Below are 21,570 nucleotides of genomic sequence, written 5' to 3'. Positions count from 1 at the left end.
TGTTTAAATGTTTATAATTACAGCAACATTGATGCTAGTTTCCTTAGCCTGTCTTTGGCGTTTACCAGTATGTGTTAGCATTAAGCTAAGCTAACTTGTAATAAGTCAACGTTTACAATTTGTAATTCTTTTAATTTTATTTTTAGTTATAAAGTAAATTTCAACTTGGAGTGCATTGAAATATTGAGAGAAAAATCTGCTTGAAATATGTTATGCCTCAATATGTAATGTAATTTTAATGAAAGTTGATTTAACGTGTTTTTCGAAACAGTATGACCATTAGATGTGTATTAATCATATTTTATCATTTTGATTCAAGGTTGATGAAAAACATAGAAATTTTCAAACTTAAAAAAAAAGGATGCATTTGAATGTGAAATTAGGTTAATAATATCAAAGACAGATATCTTCCCTCATCTTCGTTTACATATTTAAAGAAACATGAGATTTTAATTAATTTCCAATTGTTGATCATTAAAAAAAGTTTTGGGAAAGCACAATGGTGCAAAGCATACTTAATTCAAAGAAGGCATTACACGGCAAAAAAAAAAAAAAGCCAATAAACAAGCACCCTCACGGCTGTGAGTTTTATAGGCAATAAAATTTAATTAGAGAGTCGAGAAAAGTCGTAGCTTTTGCCCTCCTTGACTCCAAGCAGACGAATCTCACCGCAAATCGTCTTGTTTCTTTCTGTGAAGATCCACATTTGGATACCGTTTTTTAAAAATTATTATTATATGGTAGACCTTTGAAAACAAATTACACATCAAGATTGTTTTTTTTTCTTTCAGAAAAAGATAATTATTTTGAAATACAAATCAAATCAGTCCGTGAAAGTATAGTTCTTTATTTTCTTAACTTACCTTATTTGTGCCATTTATTTAAATTATTACACTTGAGAATAAACACTTCATAGGAAAAAAATGCGAATTAAACAAAAACCGTTTCAATAACTCAAATTATGCAAGTCCATATGTTGTGAGTGTTTCTGAGAAAAGTTCCAAAGTTTCAGGTGATAACGCCAGTGGACTTTGGACCGAACCGGACCAGTTTGGTGAGAACGAGGCGCATGAGTAAAGTTCCATACCCGGTGAGTGATCATTGTCCTGGCCTATTGTGGACGCACAGATGGGAGCCGTGGGAGGGCAGTTCGGAGGATGTTTCGCATTTTTCTCACTTGTGCACAAAGTCGAAACATCGTCGCCGTTGTGGCTATTAGGACAGTGTTGTGAATTGAAAGTATTTTGCTGGAAGTAGCCCTCCCCCTTGACAGGGAGCGCCTCTGCCTCCTCTTCCAAAAAGTCTTCCGAGCATTTGCTTTCGCTCTCGCGGTTCTCCTTGCAGTGAGTCTGCCTTTTATGCTTCATCCTTCGGTTCTGGAACCACACTTTGACCTGCTTCTCGCTTAAATCCAATATGGAGGCTATCTCCAGCCGCCTGGGTCTGCACAGGTACTTGTTGAAGTGGAACTCTTTCTCCAGCTCCAAAAGTTGCGTGTTGGTGTACGATGTCCTCAGCCTCCTGCAGGACGCCGCGGGGCAATCGCCCTCGGTTATTAAGGCTGGTGGAACTGAAATAAAAAAGAGAAACGAGTGAAATCGTGGCCTGAAAAATGTTCATATAGGTGAAAGTTAGCGACAGAAGATTTATGACATGCGGAGATTAATGCCAGATGCGCAATCCATCACGATTTAAAGACATGATTTAAAATCCAAATCCTGAAGGAAAAAAAAAAGAGGCGCCCACGTAAGGCCTGTCATGCAAGCGAGCAGATAACATGGAAGTTATTAACATGGGAGTTATTAATCATGTTGTCTTGCCTTGCAGTGGAGAAGAGCCTGCAGGATCCTGCTGCGTCTTGCTGCTTTTCTTCTCCTTCATCCAAGCATAATGCGCGGCAGCGGATGCTGCTGCTGCGTGCTGCGGACTTCTACAGCCCCTCGCCGGCTGGTCCGGAGGAGGGGGAGGAGGAATCAGCGTCGATGTGTTGATGGATGCACTCTGGAAGGCGTCGCGGTCGTGGAGGGATGTCAGGCACTCGGCGAGCGACGGTTGGCTGTTGATAAAACCACTTTCAAGGCCAAACGCGTAATTCATCTCTTCCTCTTTCTTCTTCTTCTTCTCCTCGGTTTCGGATAAGCCGCTTTTGGGGGATGAGTCATTTAAAACAAGTGAAATTAATCAGACTGCTAAAGTGGATAGAGTCGTTAGGGGAGCTCTAAAATCCGTGAACTGTTGCCTTGCAGAGGACATGGCTCGGCATCAGAGCCTGCGGCTTGTCACATGATTGCATCTGCCCAATGACAATTTGGCGTTTTTTTATTATCAAAAGAGGCCACTGTCCCTCCTCGTGATTGATCGAGGGAGGGGAGGGGAGGGGGAAACGCCTCGTTTCATGCGTCGAGGCTGCTCTATTTTACACACCTCCCTTAAAGAAAGGCCTAGGAAAATAGAACGTCCACGCAGACGCCTACACGCTCAACGTGACGTGTATACGGTGCACTTGGATGGATGGGTGGATGGATAGCTAGCTAGCTAGCTAGCTAGCTAGCTAGATAGCTAGATAGCTAGATAGCTAGATAGATAGATAGATAGATAGATAGATAGATAGATAGATAGATAGATAGATAGATAGATTTTCGTTTTACAAAAAATAACAAAAATCTTTGACTAAAACAGGAGAATACAATGCAAAAATATGCACCATGCATGTGCAATTATCTGACCACCCCTCCTCCAACATACACACAACACAGTGAGGAGGAGAGAGAGAGAGAGAGAGAATTATTGCCTTGCAGTGGAGAGAAAAATTATTCAGAATTATTTTCAAACATTTTAGTAGAATAGAAAAATAAAATAAAATAATAAATTGCAAGGATAAAAGCTAATACCAGAATGAAGTCAGAATATTACGAGACAAGGTTGCAACTTTATGAGTCATAATGCCACAATAAAGTCAAAGCAAAATAAGTCAAAAAGTGTCAATGTTATACATGCAGTGTAAAGGCATAATATTACAATTAGAAAGGAAGCTTACTATCGAAACGTTGAGAATTAGGACAAACCGCTGTTACAAAAAAAGTCAATAATTTATTAATGTTACAAGGAAAAGCGCATGTTACAAGCATGTTTGTCTTCAAGACGTAAATTTACTACAAAATGCCTCCAGAAAAAAGTAATAATTGGCTGCAACATTTTACGAGGCAAAAAGTCCTAACTTGACATCTTCAACAATTTATCATAATGCAGGAACATATTTATGCTGTTAATGTTACGATTTAACCGTCGTAGATTATGACTTAATTCTTGTAATTCCATAACTACATCCCTGTAGTCTTTCCCACGTGCCCCCTAATGCTTCTGCCACCCCAACCACCCACCTTCTCTTCATGTATTTGAGACCTTCTTACCGGGTTTCACTAGTCCCACAAGTCACGTGACCACCCCTCCCCCCCATACACATAAAGCGGGACACATGCACATGCATATAGCAGGCACATTTGCGAATATAACATCATATAGATTTTTGGGATGTATTTATTTAATGTACTGTACAACAATCTGTAAAGGCCTCAATATAAGAAATGCGTATTATCCATCATTTTAAAGCGTGTACCCTGTTCTATAGTCCTATAATAATCCCCCTCCATACTGCCATATAATGTGTTGGTGCTTTTATAGCATTGTCGTCTGCAGTGGAGGGTGTACTATATAGCTAAGTGTGAGGCAAAGGAAGGGGGGAAATGTGCAGGAAGGATGTGAGGGCTGTTTATTGCGCGGCTCTAAACAAAGAAGCCTGCATGTGATCAATCTTTCCCGCTGGACGCCGTGACAGCTCGCTGCCCCAAGAACACGTTGAAAGCATCTAACACTTTCTTGCATCAGGTTTGGACCAGCAGAAATGCCAAGAGGACGAACACTCCACTACAGCTGCGCGAGGATTTAAAACAAACAAACAAACAAAAGTAGATTTTTTTTTTTATTATTGGAGACGAGAAATAAAAGACAAAATTGATGGGGTTTTTTTTTTCGTTTGCAACAAGGACTACAATGATAGAAAAAAATGAGGAATGTATTTGAAAAGTCTTTTTTGAACGAATGGAGCAGCTTTATATTGTTTGTGGAGGTGAGTGGGTGTTGGCATTCCCATTCACTCTTTTTATTAAAATGAAGCTATTATTCCCAGCAGCCATGCAACCATGATCTACACTAGCGCTCCTAACAGTGCATCACGTGTATGTGTCTTGAATTATACACCGAATGCACTCTAAATTGTGGATGAAAATGACTCTTGTTATTGGTCATATTTTGATGATGGAATTTAATTAAATTGCCTTAATCAGACCAATGGAACAGTTAATATTATTTAACGTTAGTAAAATTAAAAAAAAGGGATTCAACATTTAAGATTTGTAACAATTTGCAAGTTACATTGGAGATTAAAAAATATATATATTTTGATTATATTTATGAATATTAAAGTACACGTGTTTGTTGATCGTCTGTTCCCAAACAACACGAGACATCTGGGAAGCGACAAGGCCAATGTGTCCCGTTGGGAGGATGTCAGAAAAAAATATGAATGTGCATATTTTGCGCTCTGAGTTTCCGTGGCAAATAAACAATTGCAAAAACAACACGAGGTTGTCCCATTTGTCCTTCAGAGCTTTTTACTGGATTATTTACTGACTTGTTTACAAAGTATGACATTGTGAGGCGTTATTGAGGTTGTTAGTTACAATAATTAAATGTGCTTTTGGAGCTTTTGCAGCATATTTCAAAGCATATTGTTGCCCGAGAGGGAAAATCAAATAAAACGGAGGAGGGCCATTCGAGCTGGAAAACAGATTTGAATGTGTGTGTGTGCGTGCGTGTGTGTGTGTGTGCGTGCGTGCGTGTGTGTGTGTGTGTGTGTGTGTGTGTGTGTGTGTGTTTCAGACAGTTTCCAGCTTTAAGGGTTTACACTTGGTTTTATCGCGCTCAGTGTTTTTTTTAAACACATGCTAGCGCTAATGATGCCTAGACTAAACTACAAACATGGCGGAAGCAGTTTTCACACCAGTGTGTGAGTATTCCAAACTAATGAATTCACTATAATTAGTTCATATTGTTGATGACCAAATCAAAACATTATAACTATAAAATTGTTCTAATGCTGATGCTAATTTTTGGTTTTTGGAATTGGAATTAATCAATCATGTAAAAACGATCTTAAAATCAAACAAAATGTATTTGGGAAGTTGTTTAGCCATGTTTTTTACATTCATGGAGATTTTACCCCCTCCACAGCAAATAAAGCAGAAACATTTCCAGATTGAAACTCACAAAAATCTTTATTGACTGTACAGGTAATCTTTTAGCAAAATTTTAACATTTTGTCATTTCCATAATTTAAGTATTTAAATAAAATAATCTGGGGAAAAAAAGAAGAATAAAAGAAAATTACTCAGTTTTCAATGATGTGTGACATGGGAGCAACAATAATAATTCATGAATCACACTTTTTAAAAATTGTATACAATTGTATAAATAAGTTCAAGCACTCCAACAACAACTCAAATACACGATGTGGTATGCTTTGGATCACAAAACAACAAATTGTGTACTCACCATTAACTTTGATGACAAGCGCTATAGAAATAAAGATGACTTGACTTGACTGTTGGCAGTGCAGAGGCAGGATTGCACTGTACGCTTGGGAGGCGAGTCTTGTCGCAAACATGTCTTACATTGCAGCGACAATCTTCATGATAATTAAAAACAATGTAATGTCTCTGTAGCTATGATCAGCCAGGGCAGACAGTACCACTTTCATTCCTGGTTTCATGTTTATAATCACACTTTTCCCCCTTTGGCCTCACTGTTGCCCTTCTGTTTTGGGACATCATGACCTATAAAATGTCATTTTTTTGGATGCTCACTCACTAAGCCACAGGCATGCAAGATTTGCTGATTAATGTAATGGTTTGAACTTTAAAAACTTTGTTGAACTTCAAAGTGTACCAATTCAGAAGCATACGAGTCCAACCACTGAATTCATCAAATTGAAAAAGTGAATTCAGATGTGCTTTATTTTCTTAATGGACAACGTGACGTCAAACTTTTTACACCAAAACAGCTCAAAAAAAATACTCGGTTCTCCAAATACCATGCATGCACCATCATGACCAGTAACAAAATATTGCTAAAGTAGATGTATATTTGTAAACCAGTATAACATTATGTTTGGACATGTGATTACAATGTATTTTACATTTACAGGAAGTTAAATAAATAAAAATAGACTTAAAGGTAAAATACTAATGTATACTTAAATGCTAAATACTGTACCACTGAATTGCACTTAAAAATGTACACTCTAAAAAAAAGCTGCGTAAAAAAATAACCCAAATTGTGTCATACCCCAACTTTTTCCGTTATATTTTAACCCTAAAAATTGGGTCAAACGAATAACCCACGACACAAACAAATTATGTTGTGTTGTGGGTTATTCAACCAAATTTTTGCCCCCTTAAAACTGCTGGGTCATCAATAACCGACCCATTACTTGGGTCAATCTGACCCAACCTTGGGTTGCTTTGTATCAAAACATGTCAATTTCATTGGGCTTGTTTTGTACAAAAGATATGTTGTTTTGAACAAACAAAAAAAACACAAATTGGGTCAAAATGAGCAATTAGCATGTCGGTCCGAATTTTTATTTATTTTTAACAAAATTGGGTTATTTTCAATACTGCACTATTAAGAGTGTGGTTTAGGCTATTTATTTAACCCGAAAGGCTGGGTTGGTCCCTGTTTGACACAATTTGGGTTATTTTTTATGGCTATGATAATACACTGCTGGGTCAAAAATAACCCAATTTGTGTTAAAAAAAATAATTAATAATAATAAAAAAGAAGAATATACGGGACCAAAACACTACCTTACTGAAAAACGACCCCACAAATTGGGTCAAGTAGTGGGTCAGTCCCTTTTCGATTCAAATTGGGTTGTTTTGTCCCAACTGCTTCTAGAGTGTGTACTGTACTTGAAAACTAAAAAATTGTCTGTACTGGATTTTAAAACATACTAACAAGCTTAATTGTAATCTAAACTCTATTCTAAATTCTAATCTTCACTTACTAACGTGATATCCACTTTAAACTATAAGACTGAGCCATTTGGTGGTGAGGGGGGATTTGGAACCCTCCCAGAAGTTACTGGGCACTCCATTGGCTCATGTAGCAAGTTTAACGACATAAGCACGTTGGAGGTACTAAAAGGTGATGACCAACACATTGCATGTCCAAACCATGTGTTGCACAGCCAAGCACTCTCGCAGGCTTTGTTCGCCAGCAACATTGCTACTTCCTATCATGTTCTCTCTGCTGATTTAAATAAAAGTTTTGCGAATGCTGTTTACATAGTTGCATGCATTGAATGAAAATGCCTTATAAGTTCAGCAAGCAAGCTCAAAGTCCACATTGGCTTGGATCAGACCAGATGACAAGGGTTGTACAGTAGATAAATGGACTCCCACTTGCCAGATATCTCAGGGCTGCTGTCAAAGAGCTCTGACGAATTGGCCAGGGGCCGACAAGGTCATCGCAAGCGACATCTTGCTAAAAAATTTTATCCTGCCTAGCGCCTATGATAAAGGGCAGCACCAGAAACACTTAACAAATGTCTACATGAGGATTTAATGTTAATCCCCAGCGCCCCAAGTTATAAGATACTGTATGAACAATAGAGGGGCAGTGGCAGGGCAGCAAATTTTGACTCCATGTTCATTACATGCAAGTGTCAATGTGCTTTGTGATGCCCATAAAAATGCAATATGTGAGCATAATATTACATATTGAGATCCAATACAAGCTGCATTGAAAAATCTTTACAAAGACAGAACTATGCAGTTTTGATTGACACTGTCAGTTAGTTATATGTTTATGCGTCATTTTTATATAGTCTGATCAATAATGGTAATTGCATTTTGAAATTCAATTATGCTGATATGAGTATTGAATTATTGGTGCTGATAGTTGTTATGATTTAAAAAGTAATATTGTTTCTAACAACTACAACAAAAAAGTTTTTAAGAGATATTTTTCACTTTTTAATGCCAAAATATCTTTCTCCTTTTGAATCCCAAATGAAATTTCATGATCTGTATGGAGTTTTTAATTTCTGCAATTAAAATGTAAAGAATTTTCCTCATTTTGCTTAAAGGGGAAGTCAGTCAAAAATTGTCTTTACAATAATATGTTCTGTACACTCCCAATAATATAAACACGGCATTCTGATTAACATTGCGTTGTGTAAAATGAATTAAGCCGCAAAATCCACCTGTTTTTATCCATGTCAGGGGGCGGCCATTTCGCCACTTGCTATCGACTGAAAATGACATCACAGTTGCTCAGGGGTCATGTAACGACTGTCACGGGTCGCCTGAATTCTGAGTTTGGTCACGTGACTTTTGCAAGAATCTTCCACTCGATGGCAGAAGGTACAATGGAGCGGTTTATCCACCTGTTTCCATGGATACAATTGCATGTATTTGTGTTTGACTAAACAAATCCAGATTTCACACTGAGTAAGTAAAATTGTGAGCAAAATGAGACCAGATCGTCATAACTTTCTTTTTGTGACATATTTGTTTGATGGCAAACGATTTTTTTTTCCCTATGTAAAATTTGTATTTTGTCATAGGCTCTTTTGAAAGTTATGTACTGTCTCCCTATCCCTAATCCCTACAAAGGGATTTTCAAGGGCTAAAAACGTAATGACATCATTGCATATCTGTTTAGAGGCCATGCTTTTGTGATATTAAAACAATGGCATCAATATAAAACACTTCAAAACTTTTTCCATTTTGAACGTGACCTTTAACCTATACAACGGTATTGAGAATTTTACCAATTTTTTTCTGAGATGTCTGAGGTGAAGTAAAAATGATAAAAGTGGAATATTGTGGTTGCACAAGTGTGCACACCCTCTTATAACTGGGATGTGGCTGTGCACACTGCCACCATTTAAAGTAACTCAAAATAAATTTCAGCTGTTCATGGATGGGATTTTTTTTTCTAACAGATTCCTTTTTTTTTTCTTTTTCTTTTGTTGCTAACACTGAACGCCATTAGGAGCTGGTGGAACTTATTACCTTCAGGGTTAGGGTTCGGCCCTCGTTTTTTTTTTTTACGACAGTGTTCTACATGACATCGACACAAACCCAGTTTTTACGCAAATCAAAACACATGTCGTCTCTCTAACAAACCTACTTTTTAAAGTCATAATTAAAATAATTCATATGAAAAAAAAAATCTAGACCATGAGATAATCAAATAAAAAACAACAACAAACATTTACAGTATTTTACTCCTTGCACAAATACTGTGTATCATAACACATTTTGTTACATCAAATGAAAACAAGTTTGAAGTTTTGGGCCATGATTTCAAAAAGTACACTGCTCGTCACCAAAAGAACACCACGCCTTCAGTCATGCTTTTGTTTTTCTTCATCTGGAATTGAGGTCTTAGTGAAAGTTGGGGGAATTGTGAACAGTTCGACATGCCAGTCAGTGTTAGCAGAAAACCCTTAGGTTTCAGTTCGGAAGAAAACAAATGCCAGAAAAAGCCTATGAGAACAGGGGGATTTTATTTGGAGTTCATCAGAGTCAATTTTAAAAGAGTTTGAATGTGATATGTGATAAGTTAATTCTGAACACAGCGACATCACAGTTATGAGGGTGTGCATTCTTTTGCAACCACATTATCACAGTAGTTTATTTTTACTACCCTTCTCTAAAAGTTTAAATTGAGTTGTACACTTACTGGTCACATTAACGACGTGATTTTTTTCAATTTATTTTTTCGCAATTATTAATCTTGGTCTCATTTTTATATCACAAAAACCTGGCATTTCAGTAGGGGTGTGTAGACTTTTTATATTTGCTGTGGAGATGTAAGTGGCTAATACATCCTTCATTTTATCTGCACGCAGCCCATAAAGAAAAAAGTTTGTACAACCCCTCTCCGCACTAAATGTTTAGTCGCCAATTCCATGATGTTCATGAACGCATCACCCAGCAAGACGACGTAGCCAATCCCAGTGAGCCGCTGCCGCCGCCTGCTGGGCGTTTTAGCGTAGCAAGACTTATTAGCTCAACCAAAATTATTCGTGCAACAATTTTGGATCTCGTTTTTAATTACTCCAAATATATTGCTTTCATTTAAAGCCGTTCACCAACTGACGTCATATATTTTGGCATTATTTTTATTACACATGTACAGAGTGTGTGTATGCTATCGCTGCAGCAACAAAACAAAAACAAAAAATGGGGGGTTGGGGGGTGACAAAAAGAAAATACGTTACTATACTACATCACGACTGTCTAATTGTTAGACGATGGTCGTAAAGTAATTAGTCTTCTGATCCCCCAGTGTGTGTGTGTGTGTGTGTGTGTGTGTGTGTGTGTGTGTGTGTGTGTGTGTGTGTGTGTGTGTCGGCGGCCTATCTTCTAGCAATCTTCCATATTCGGCCGAGGTTCATTGGAAATGTGTGCTTTACTGCTGTCACGCAGTCTCGACATGCTTTGCTCTTTTCACACCTTATAAACAGTCCACAATGCGATTGCCGCCATTGCGCTTTATGGCGGAGGGGACATCACCGCTGCGGGGTGTTTAAAGGCCCAGACAACAAATAACACGCTAGGATCAAACCAAATTAAATTTGACACATAATTAGATTTGTAATAAATTAGTTTCACATGGCCTTTTTCTGTTGTTTTTATCGTACAAGTTTCTGTCCCTGGAAAATATTTCATCAGAATTAAAAATGACGTCTTCGGTTGCATTTTTTAATTATTATTATCATTGTTATTATTATTGTCATTATTATTCATATTTGAATAAATATTAGTCGACTTAAATCTTAAATTAAGTGGCAAATAAACAAAAACAAAATCAACATTTGTTTTTTATTCCTTTTAATACATTCTTTTTTTTTCAGTTCAGTCACGTAATTATTTATAGAAATAATTAAAATACGTCTTTGGGCGAACAGAACAATACATTATAAGAGCGGTCAATTTTGGTTGACTGTTGTACATTTTCTAAAAATGCATTACATTAAGCATAATAAAAAAAAATAATAATACAAAATAATTACAATTCCCTACATACTGTTAAAAAATGACCTACGACGATTTCTTTTGAATGTGCATTTTGCTTTCACAATTAGAGGACACCTAAAGAGCATCTAAAAAATAATAATTAATGTAAACATTGCAAATAGGTAGCTGAAAGACATTCAGGTAGTCGAGGATTTTTTTTTTCCATGCATTAAAAAAACAACAAATCGTCTAGTTCACTTTACCAAACACACATGAGATAGACGAATCCAACATTATTTAACAACACAAACTATAGACAACAACAGTTGAGAATAATAAGGACAGAACCCCCCAGGACCCCCCAACCCACCCCTCTCACAGCTCGAATGAGTATTATTCTGCCACTTAACTGTCTCTCCGCCGGTCTTTGTTGTCTTTCTTCATCTTCATCCTGCGGTTCTGGAACCAGATTTTCACTTGTCTCTCGGTCAGATTTAGCAGTCTGGCCACCTCGTATCTGCGGTCCCGGGGAAGGTACATGTTGTACAGAAACTCCTTCTCCAGTTCCAGGATTTGGTGCTTTGTGTAGGGGCAGCGCTTCTTTCTGGTGGGCTTCGCGTGGAGCCAGTTGGACGACGGGTTGTCTGCGTGCACATGATCACAAATAAGACATCGAGGTGGCGTTCGTGCTGCTTTTCATCAGTTATTTACATTTTGTATATGAGTGGTTTTGTTGATAACATAATAAGAAATAAAGCGTAGTTTTTTTTGTTTTGTTTTGTTTTTTTATCACATTTTTTTCGGCAGCCATTTTAGGACATTTTTCAAATGCATTCTTATGTGATTTTTTTTGTTTGTTTTAACTAAAAATATCAAACGTTGTCTACCAACGTAAACTTCCTGTGAAAAGTGCTATAGTAACATTTACTTTTAGTTACTTGCTGTAAAAATAAACTACATGGCCTTTCCGAGACTTTTTGGGTCCTACATGAAAACTAGGGATGTTCGATACAACTTTTTTTTTTTTCAGACCAATACCAGTACGAGCACAACTCTAGTAGTCACGGATACCGATGTTACTTTTTGATACACAAAATGTTCCCCCAAGAAGACAGATTTATAGGCTATATCAAAATTTAGCATTTTTCTTAAAATTGCACGAAATTAATGGCAATGTTACATACTTCTAATTTCTACTTTCTACTTCAAACAGCCACAAGAGGGTGGCCAATATTGGTATTGTTTGCAATCTCGAGTATACCAATACCTTGCAATGGTATCAGTCTGATACCCTATAGTATAAATTAATAATACACTAATAAAAGTGATAGAGGTTCTATTGTGCCCCTACATCACAACATTGTACACCACTGGGGTTAAAGGTCACAGTTCTAATGATTCTATATTGCACCATAGAGTTGTTTACAATAGGATTCATAGTAAAAAAAACAATTTGGATCAAATTTGTTGCCATTGGTTACCAACTATAAGAATGGGTTCTATAGCACTCAAAAGGGATTCTCCATACAATGAAAAGAAACATGTTTAGGTTATGCTGAACTCTTATTGAATGTATTGTCAACACAGAATTGAAAAAAAAAAATAAAGAAAAGAAAGCCGGATAATGTATACTGTATACGTTCCTGGGCCCAACCCAAAATTAATTTGGACCCTTTTTGGCCCCGGGCCGCCGTTTGAAAACCCCTGTGCAATAAGAACGAGGTATGCACAGCAAGTGATTTTATTTGTGCAAACGCTGCATTGTGTCTGGGATCATGCGGTGTCGTTGCATGGGAATCCAAATGCGTTTGAATATTTGGGAGCTATATGCATTTAAACGTATATTAGCCTATAGATGAATTTGAACACTTTGTCAGTGTAAATGTGGCGCAGTTTAATACAGTATTACATTTTGGGATATTGCTCTAAAAAATTGATTAATTGGGAAATTTGCAGCCTTAAACTAATCTACATGATGCACAGTGCATAATGGATTTTAACATTGTGTGAGAAGGAAAACATGCAAGCTACTATTTAGCATTTTTGCTCAAACTGCAGCCAATTTTAGTCAGGGCCTATACGTCAAGCCTCTCTTCACTGAAGTGGAGGCATCATGAGAAGACAAAAAGAAGTCATCTTACTGGCGTCTATCTCCCTTCTGTCCCCGGCCGATGGGCTATCCCCGGGCGGCTTGGACGTGGACGTGCTCTCGCAGGGGACCTCCGCCAGGGCCGCGGCGCTCTCGGCGTCAGACAAAAGAGGGGTGTGCGTCTCCAAAGTTGTGCACTCGCCACTCCCAATGAGAGGCTCGGGTTTGATCTCGTAATGCATGGCGGCGGTCGACGGTAGTCCGGTCAGGCACAGGGGCGCCGACACGGGTTCCAGGGCCCAGGAGCGCGCGAACATGCCATCGCCGTCCCCGCTGCCGGTGTAGTGGTGATGGATGTAAGTCGGGGCGGCGGTGATGGGCGGGTGCGCCGAGATGGGACCCCAAGACGCGCCAAAAATAGCCGATTTCTGCAAAGGGCAGGCTTCCTGTCCGCCATATTCGGCGAGCATCGCCTGCTCCACCCCTGCAGCTGCTGACGGGAACCTCGCCGGCACATCCTCCTGCAGCTCGGGGACGACACCGGCGTCCGCGTAGTAGCTCAGCGTCGACATGGCAACGGCGACAGGAACAAGAACACGCACCAAAAAAAAAGGAGAAATACACCAAATCCTGTTATAATCCTGCAAAGTGGCGTGTCATTGCGTGATATTGCGCCTCGTCGTGCACCAGCCTGGCCGCTCAATGCAAGTTGGACGCGGTGAACATTGTCCACGCAAGGATAGGGCGCCCCGAACACGTGACCGTGGGACAGAACAATAAATAATAAATCAGCCTGCTGCTGCTGCTGCTGTGCTGCTGCTGCTGCTTCTCAACTCAATAGGCACCCTTTTCACCACCATATTTTAATAGCAAATTCCCTGGCCTTTATTGGGGCTGCCCGCGCTAGTTACTATTCGCTTTTATAAGCAATAAACGTTATGATTTTTGTCAAGAGATCTTTATTTATTAATGGAGCGCGCTCGTAGGTGCGCTTGTAACGTTTTAAGCTTCCTAGTGAGACGTCGCTGCAAATAAATAGGAGTTCATTAACATCTAATAGGGTTATTAATTGGCCTCGGTTAAACGCTCACAGGCATTTAAAGGTTATGTACAAGTTAGGAAACCTCATTGGGGGGGGGGAAAGGAACCAAGACAAAAATATTTTAATATTTTTGAAGTCGTTTTTTTTAATGTATGCACATGAAGAAAATAAAAAGTAAATATAATATTCTGAATAAAAATTTGACTACAAAAAAAAACACCAAATAAACAATCAGTGCTAAAATGCTATTAAAGCAAGCTCGGGCTCGTTTGGATTTATGATAGCAAAACACGTCCAGGCTCCAGGGCCACTTTCCAAGATGCCCGTGCAGGCTTCATGCTCTCTTTGGGCTCATCCAAAAAAAAAAACGCGCGCGCACAGGAAAGTAGGGCGAGGTTATTTGGGTGCCATAACGGCCTCTTTTATCACGGGCAATTGGGGTTGTTTTTCTTAAGGTTACAACCTGGCTGTCTAAGCTAAATATCCCCCAATAAAGCCGGGCCTTTGTGTCCTTTCTGAGGCGCAAAGCAGACGCATCCGGCGTTTCCTACGGCGAGGCAACTGGCAGACTGCAATGATCATAACCGAGGCCTTGTCTGGGCTCTCTTCCTCCGCCTGGAACCTTCTTCTTTGCAAACAATGCCCATTCAGTTGGCTTCTCTTAAATCGCAGTCGTGAATTAAAATAAATAAATAAAACCAAAATAGCTCGCTAAATGGACGTTAGGCTACGTCACTGTGACAAACCCCACAGAGGGGTCTAATTAATACCGCGGATTGCTTTTACGCACAACAATAAAACATTATGTGGCGCTTGTGGGAGTAATGCGTTTTATTTGCTTGCTGCCAAATTATTGATAAGTACAATGGCTAATGAATAGAAAGTCACTTTTCAAAATATGCGACGAGTTTTTACTGAGGTAATCAAGGCAGTTTCCTGTTGTGGGACGGAAGTCACATACAGCCCAACAACATGAGACTACCTAAACCACTCCACAGCCCCGCTCTTCTCCTCTTGTTGTCTGCTGCTGCTGCACCACTCGAAAAGATGCACTTCAGCATTACGTGTCCTTGGGAATTACAACAGACGCACTTCACGTTGGATTAGAGGAAATCACATGCATTTTAACATTGTGGCACTATACGGGAGTTACCGGCATGTTACGATGGGGATCAAAATGGCGTCAATGGGATTTTTATAGAAGCATTTTTTAAAAAACAATTTTCCAATAGAAGTTCCTATAAAATTATAATTGTGTCATTGGGAATTATTTTAACGTTGTGTCATTGGGAGTATAGCCATTTTATCTAGGATTTACAATAAAAATGGATTTTTATATTTTGTCATGGAAAGTATACCATAACATGCCTTTTAAACATTGATACATTGAGAATTAAAAAAGGATTTTAACATTTTGTCACTGGGAGTATAATATATGCATTATCATTGTGCCATAAGGAAGTAAGCATTGGATTGCATTTTTACATTGTGCCTTTAGTAATTAATTGCCATTAAAAAATGGATTATAACATTTTGACATTGGAAGCTACCATAACATGGATTTTAACAGACTCATTAGGAATTCAAATTCATTTCAACATTGGGTCATCAGGAATGACCAAAAAATGGATTTTAATGTTTTGTCACTTCCGTTACCATAAGACTTTAGGCTATTTCAACATGCATGGACTAAATGGGAATTCAAATGCATTTTAATACCGCGTCAGTGGGACTTACTATAACAAATTCATTTGCATTGTGCTCTGTAACATTTGGATATTGTTTGTTTCCATAACATACATTTTAACTGGAGTCATTGAATGAAAATGCATTTTAGCATTATGCCAAGAGAGACTTTAACATTGTGTCACTGAAATTAGTTACTATAACATATGCATTGCTTGTGTCATTTTGGAATTAAAATACTTTTTTTTTTTTATTGTTGCAAAACACATAAGGAATTGCAGTTGTGCGCGTATGTTTACATACTCTGGCAACATTGTCAAGATGTGTACCGTTCTAGAAACAGAACATGAATGATCAGTTTTTGTTTTTGTTTTGGCAATCAAGTTTAACCATAACGCATTTCAGAAAAGCACAGTCATTAAAGAAAAATAGACGGTCCCCTTTCAGTCATTAGCTTTATTTTCCTTGGGTGGGGGGAAACCCTAATATTTCACAAAGTCAGCCAGGGTATGTAAACTCATGAGCACAGCTGTACTAAATAAAAAGAAAAAAGAAGAAGATATGAATTGTGTCACTGTTACCGCAACATAACAATAAAAACAACAACAATAATAATAATAATGATAACAAAATAACATTACGTCATAAGCAATTGAAATTAATTTTGAGATTGTGCCATTAGGAATTAGCCTATCATCAACACTTTGCCTTTGGGAATTCGATGCAGTTTAACATTGGGTTATTGGCAAACACAAATTTCCCAAAATGTTAACCAGCCCATAAAAAGGTCATACTTTGTCAATGAAGTAAAGCATTTGTAATTTTTTTTATTTATTACGTTGACCAGCAAAAGTGTGCAAATATTCATGAATTTCTCAATGTAACACCGAAGGGGGTATAATTCTGCATGCACATAGCGAGACTTTAACTATACATTATGTACATATACATTGCGTTCACATTCTGAACATTTCAAACACAACGGTTACAAACGTCATTTATATAAATACACATCCACGACGATGAAAAGCGGAAATAATAACATTCAATAAATTAGCCTAGTAGCCTAATCGAGGGTCCTGTTTCTTAATCTCACAGTCGGCTGGGATGGAGATGATGACGAGTCCGCCAAGTCTCAGGAGAAAGCGAAGTTTCCCGACAGCTCCCGAATCCTGTTCTCCCGGCTCATTTTTTTCAGTTTCATCCTCCTGTTCTGGAACCAGATTTTCACTTGCCTGTCGGTGAGGTGCACGCTGCGGCTGATCTCCAGCCGCCGCTCCCTGGTCAGGTACATGTTGAACAGGAACTCCTTCTCCAGCTCCAGAGTTTGGTGCTTAGTGTAGGGACAGCGTTTTTTTCTGCCACTCTTGGCGGTCAGCCAGTTAGCCGGACTCACCGTTTTGCCAGCATCTGTGGAATAAAATGCACGGTGCGGGGTGAGGCAACAGGTGGACAATATTACGAACGAGCAAAGTAGAAATTGCGTCATTTTCGAAGGGAATGACGTGTGTTTGCGATGTGATCTTTTGGCTATTATGGAACATTGGATATTAAATGTTACATCATTTGTCCTGCAAATTATGTTTTTCTATCATTTTCGTCTGCATGGAAGGGAACCTTGCAGGGATCCAAAGCATACCACATCATATGCCTATATAGCTCTGTATCCATCCTCGCAAATTTAAGCAAACTTTCTACGCCCACACGCTTAAAATTAATGCGTGGGTAAAACATTGGACCCACCCGCTATTGGGTCAATGTGATTCAACTTTGGGTTATTTTGTACAACACAACCCATTAAAAAATACGGTTTTTTTGTATACATGACAGAAATTTGAGTCAAATTGACCCAAGTTAGCAGGTCGGTCCAATTCTTGACCCAAATTTGGGTTGTTTTGCACAAAACAACCAATTTTTTGGAGTTGTTCTGTCCAAAATAAATAAATACAAATAATTAAAAATAAATTAATTAAACAAAAAGGTTGTTTTGTACAAAACAGAATTTTTGGGTCAAATTGACCCAAGTTAGCAGGTCGGGCCAATTTTTGACCCAACTTTGGGTTGTTTTGTGAACCATTTTTGGGGAGGTTGTTCTGGACAACTACAAAAAAGGTTGCTTTCTACAAAACAATCCAGAAAGTGGGACGCACGTTAGCATTTCGGTCTAATTTTAACCCAATTTGTTCACCCAGCAGTTCTACTAATGATTCAAAATTCTTCCTTTATTGACATAAACGTTAAAGCCCTCACATGCACTAACCCTATAACCCTTGAAGTCTTCTAAGGCAAGCCACAAGATCGAATAGTGACACAATAGAACTTGTGTCTGTTTATCTGTCTTGTGGGTGTTGAGAAAATGTGACTAGTTTTGATCCTGTTGCAACACAAAAACACATTAAGCTTGTTGAACAACGTGCGTAGTATTATTCACAGCAGTGACATTGTTGTTAATTTTATATGTCAATTTACTGCTTCCATTTTTGGATGCAAATAAATAATCCACACAATGTGCCTTTTGTCGTCGCAATGCACCTTTTGGGGGCTTTTCCTCACACTCCACGCCACATGCATCGACAGGCTCCGGGGACGACGAGCCATCGTCGGATGACAGCCGGCTGTCGTCCTCTCTGGCCGGGGCGCTGCAGGGCTCGGACGCGGTCGCCTCCTCGCTTCTCTCCGGCGCGAGCGGAGCCGGCTGCGCGGGCGCACGGGGAGGTCTCTGCGGTGGGAAGTTATTCACGCTCGGGTGGCTTTCGTGGTAAAGCCTGGAGGAGGCGTAGGTCTGCGACAAGCGGAAGTAGCCCGGGACCGGCACGGTGCTGCCGCCTGTGGGCGGACACGACGCTCCGGAGAAGGAGATGTCCTCCACCGTGGCTGCTTTGGGGCATTTCTCAGATTCGTACAGGCAATAGGCGTTCTCCTCCTTGATGGCGGTGGAGAAGGAGCACTGCTGGTGGACATGTTGGCCGCCGGGCTGCTCCACTCTGCAGGAGCGAGACGCCTCCAGCCACGTCTCCATGCCCGGAGCGTAGGGCGCGGAAGGCGGGATGCCGCTCGGAGCGCTCCCCTCGCTGCGCTTAGCGATGCCGGGGAAGCAGGACGAGCCAGCGGGGAGTCCGTAGGAGTATTCCGGTGGCAGATAGACGCCGTTGCTGTGGTAATACGAGCCGGCATCGCCCCTCACGTTGATTAGCGAGTCCACAAAAAAGGGATTGGCAGCCTGGTTGTTGGGGCATGTCATGGCTGTGCTAGGGTGAAGATCGCCCATTCTGCCCGACATTTCTTGTGCAAAACATTGCTGAATAATTAGCCATACTCACGCTTCTCACTGTAGCCCGCAGCCAATTAAAAGAGCAGGCGGCTGCAGACTCCTCCCAGTTCGGACAGCCTGCTTCACTGTGTCGTATATTTCGGTTTAGGTTAAGTCAGGAAAAGTGCAAAAAAAAAAAAGAGGAGGGGGAGGTTTGCACACGCATAGGGGATTATGGGTAAAATATCATTTGAATGAGGAGATGTTGAACCGTGAGCACATCCTCGGTGCATGCAAGGCGAAGCGGAGTTGAGCAAGTGAGGCAGCTGAAAGCTGCAAACAGTCTTGTACAATGCATTGCTTTATGGCCGCTTTTACAGCATTGTAAAAAAGGGAGCAGTAAAGGTGCATCACGGTGCATCATACTTCCAAAAGGTCCTCAATGTCTTCCACTGGGACTCTTGACCCCGTTTTTGTGGCGCGCTCATCATTTCTGACGCTTCCACTGCTACATTTGGCCTCATGTGCCGTCCTTAATAGATGGAAATTCATCCTTCAATGTGTAAGGCTTGGACTGCATTTGTAAACACTCAACAATGACTCACATACAAGTTGCATTACACTGTAAAAACAGTTGGGTCAAAAATGGACCGATCCACTTTAGGGGTGAATTTGACCCAATTTTTTGGGTTGTTTTATACAAAATGACCCATTTTTTGACCCAAGTAAAGAATCTGACCAATATTTATGAGTTGTTTTACACTAAAAGACACATTTCTTGACTCAAAATTGGGTCATGTTGACCCAAGTAAAAGATCGGTCAATTTTTAAACCATAGTTGGGTTGTTTTTGACCCGTTTTTAGAGCGTAATATATAATAGAAAATCAAAAGACAAGATATAGTGAATGCACATCGAAATCCTTAAAATATTTAAACAGTTATTATATGCAACGAAATATGATATTGTAGCCTACACAGACGTTATAGGCCTGTTTAAACATTAACGTAAATTATTCTTTAACACCCTGTTAAACATAAACAGGAAATCGTTATGAAAATTATTTTCACAAAAAAAAAATCGTGCCACGGTTCCGTTTGCGTTCTGTTGCTGATATTTTGTTGCTGTATTTTTTTCCGTTTAATTTTGTTCGCAAACGATTTTGTATTAAACAAACGTTATTATAATTACTTTTAAAACTGGGCCTATTCACTAAATTTGGGTCAACTTGACCCAAATGGTCCTAAAAAACGGTGTCAATATATATATATGTATGGACGGACAAGATAGGTCAATTTGACCCGCTTCTTGGGTTGTTGTTGTGTACAAAACAACACGTTTTCATGCACAAAAAAAACCAAGAAAATTGGGTTGTTTTGGTAAAACACAATGAAAAGTTTGTAAAATGTTTTATTATTATTATTATTATTGACCCACTACTTTTAAAGGATACTTTATTTATAAAAAGCGGGTGGACAAAGTAAATTATTGATTCAAAAATAATAACTAGGCCTACTTTCTCCAGCTGAATTTGATTGCGTGCGTATGTACGATTTAGGAAAAATGCTCAGAAATACACAGACTAAATGTGACTTTTGTTGATATTACTTTTATTTATTTTTTTTCAAACAATAAAAAGCGCAAATGATTTAGCATGACATTGATTTTTTTATTCTTTCTTAATATGGCGATAACATTACAGCCGTAGTTTACATGTTTTAGGGTCCACAATTTTGAAAATGTGGAAGCGTAGTTAAAAGTTTACATACCCTGAATTAGTAAAATATTGTGAAATTCTTGGGAAAATATGACTGATGATTGACAGGGGAACCATACCATTATTTGTTTTATTTCTATATTTTGTTTAATGGCTGTGCCGTTTAATTTGAACCCTTAAAAATAAAATAAACGTGTTTTGTTTATTGCACACATCTTACACTTTGCCCAAAAATGCAAACTTACAAACACAAATGTATTTAAAACAAATGTGTGCACTGTCACTTGCATGTATTACTTGATTTATTTATTTATTTGTTTTTAATCGGGAGTAGTTAAGGCGTCATCTTGTGATGGATGACTAGCTTTTAATAATTAGATTTTATCTCTTGCAATGGATTATTTTGACTCATTACACGTCTGTTACTTTGTCTTGACTTCCCACACAAATAAATGTCAAATGATACACATTATAATGATAATATCGTAATATCACTCACAAATTAATGCTAACCGAATGGAATACTAATTTTGTGATTGAGATCAAAAGTGAGAAAATTGGATGTTGTTAACGAGGCCATAACCTTTTTTTGCACAATCTTGAGCCACAATCTGCATGTTGCAATTCGCTCAATACTACTTTTATTTCCTGAGAACATCCTAACACATCGTGATGATATCATGTGCTTACCTTGAAC

The 21,570-nt window shown here is 38.9% G+C and overlaps 3 protein-coding genes across 3 annotated transcripts; all 3 read right to left on the bottom strand.

Moving 5' to 3' along the window:
* Window positions 1–900: 900 nt before the first annotated feature.
* hoxa2b (homeobox A2b) lies at window positions 901–2,097 on the bottom strand. The gene is made up of 2 exons (XM_077576884.1): window positions 1,821–2,097; window positions 901–1,570 (listed from the first exon to the last, which is right to left on the bottom strand). The coding sequence occupies exons 1-2, from the start codon at window positions 2,095–2,097 to the stop codon at window positions 960–962; spliced, it is 888 nt and encodes a 295-aa protein (XP_077433010.1). The 3' UTR covers window positions 901–959.
* A 9,398-nt stretch (window positions 2,098–11,495) lies between these two features.
* On the bottom strand, window positions 11,496–13,751 carry hoxa9b (homeobox A9b). Its single transcript, XM_077576220.1, has 2 exons — window positions 13,232–13,751; window positions 11,496–11,734 (listed from the first exon to the last, which is right to left on the bottom strand). Exons 1-2 carry the CDS (start codon window positions 13,749–13,751, stop codon window positions 11,496–11,498), a joined length of 759 nt encoding a protein of 252 aa, XP_077432346.1.
* A 3,291-nt stretch (window positions 13,752–17,042) lies between these two features.
* On the bottom strand, window positions 17,043–19,187 carry hoxa10b (homeobox A10b). The gene is made up of 2 exons (XM_077576112.1): window positions 18,440–19,187; window positions 17,043–17,317 (listed from the first exon to the last, which is right to left on the bottom strand). Exons 1-2 carry the CDS (start codon window positions 19,185–19,187, stop codon window positions 17,043–17,045), a joined length of 1,023 nt encoding a protein of 340 aa, XP_077432238.1.
* Window positions 19,188–21,570: the final 2,383 nt, after the last annotated feature.

The sequence above is a fragment of the Vanacampus margaritifer genome, chromosome 9, assembly GCF_051991255.1.
Source record: "Vanacampus margaritifer isolate UIUO_Vmar chromosome 9, RoL_Vmar_1.0, whole genome shotgun sequence".
Classification (NCBI taxonomy): domain Eukaryota; kingdom Metazoa; phylum Chordata; class Actinopteri; order Syngnathiformes; family Syngnathidae; genus Vanacampus; species Vanacampus margaritifer.
Note: the sequence above shows the minus strand (reverse complement) of the source record. Positions and strands in the feature narration are given on the sequence as shown.

Coding starts and splice junctions, on each gene's coding strand:
- hoxa2b (XM_077576884.1), bottom strand. CDS start 2,097: ATGAATTACGCGTTTGGCCTTGAAAGTGGTTTTATCAACAGCCAACCG. Junction 1,571..1,820: donor AGGCTCTTCTCCACTGCAAG/GCAAGACAACAT, acceptor TTTTTATTTCAG/TTCCACCAGCCTTAATAACC.
- hoxa9b (XM_077576220.1), bottom strand. CDS start 13,751: ATGTCGACGCTGAGCTACTACGCGGACGCCGGTGTCGTCCCCGAGCTG. Junction 11,735..13,231: donor CAGAAGGGAGATAGACGCCA/GTAAGATGACTT, acceptor ATGTGCACGCAG/ACAACCCGTCGTCCAACTGG.
- hoxa10b (XM_077576112.1), bottom strand. CDS start 19,187: ATGTCGGGCAGAATGGGCGATCTTCACCCTAGCACAGCCATGACATGC. Junction 17,318..18,439: donor TGAGGAAAAGCCCCCAAAAG/GTGCATTGCGAC, acceptor TTTATTCCACAG/ATGCTGGCAAAACGGTGAGT.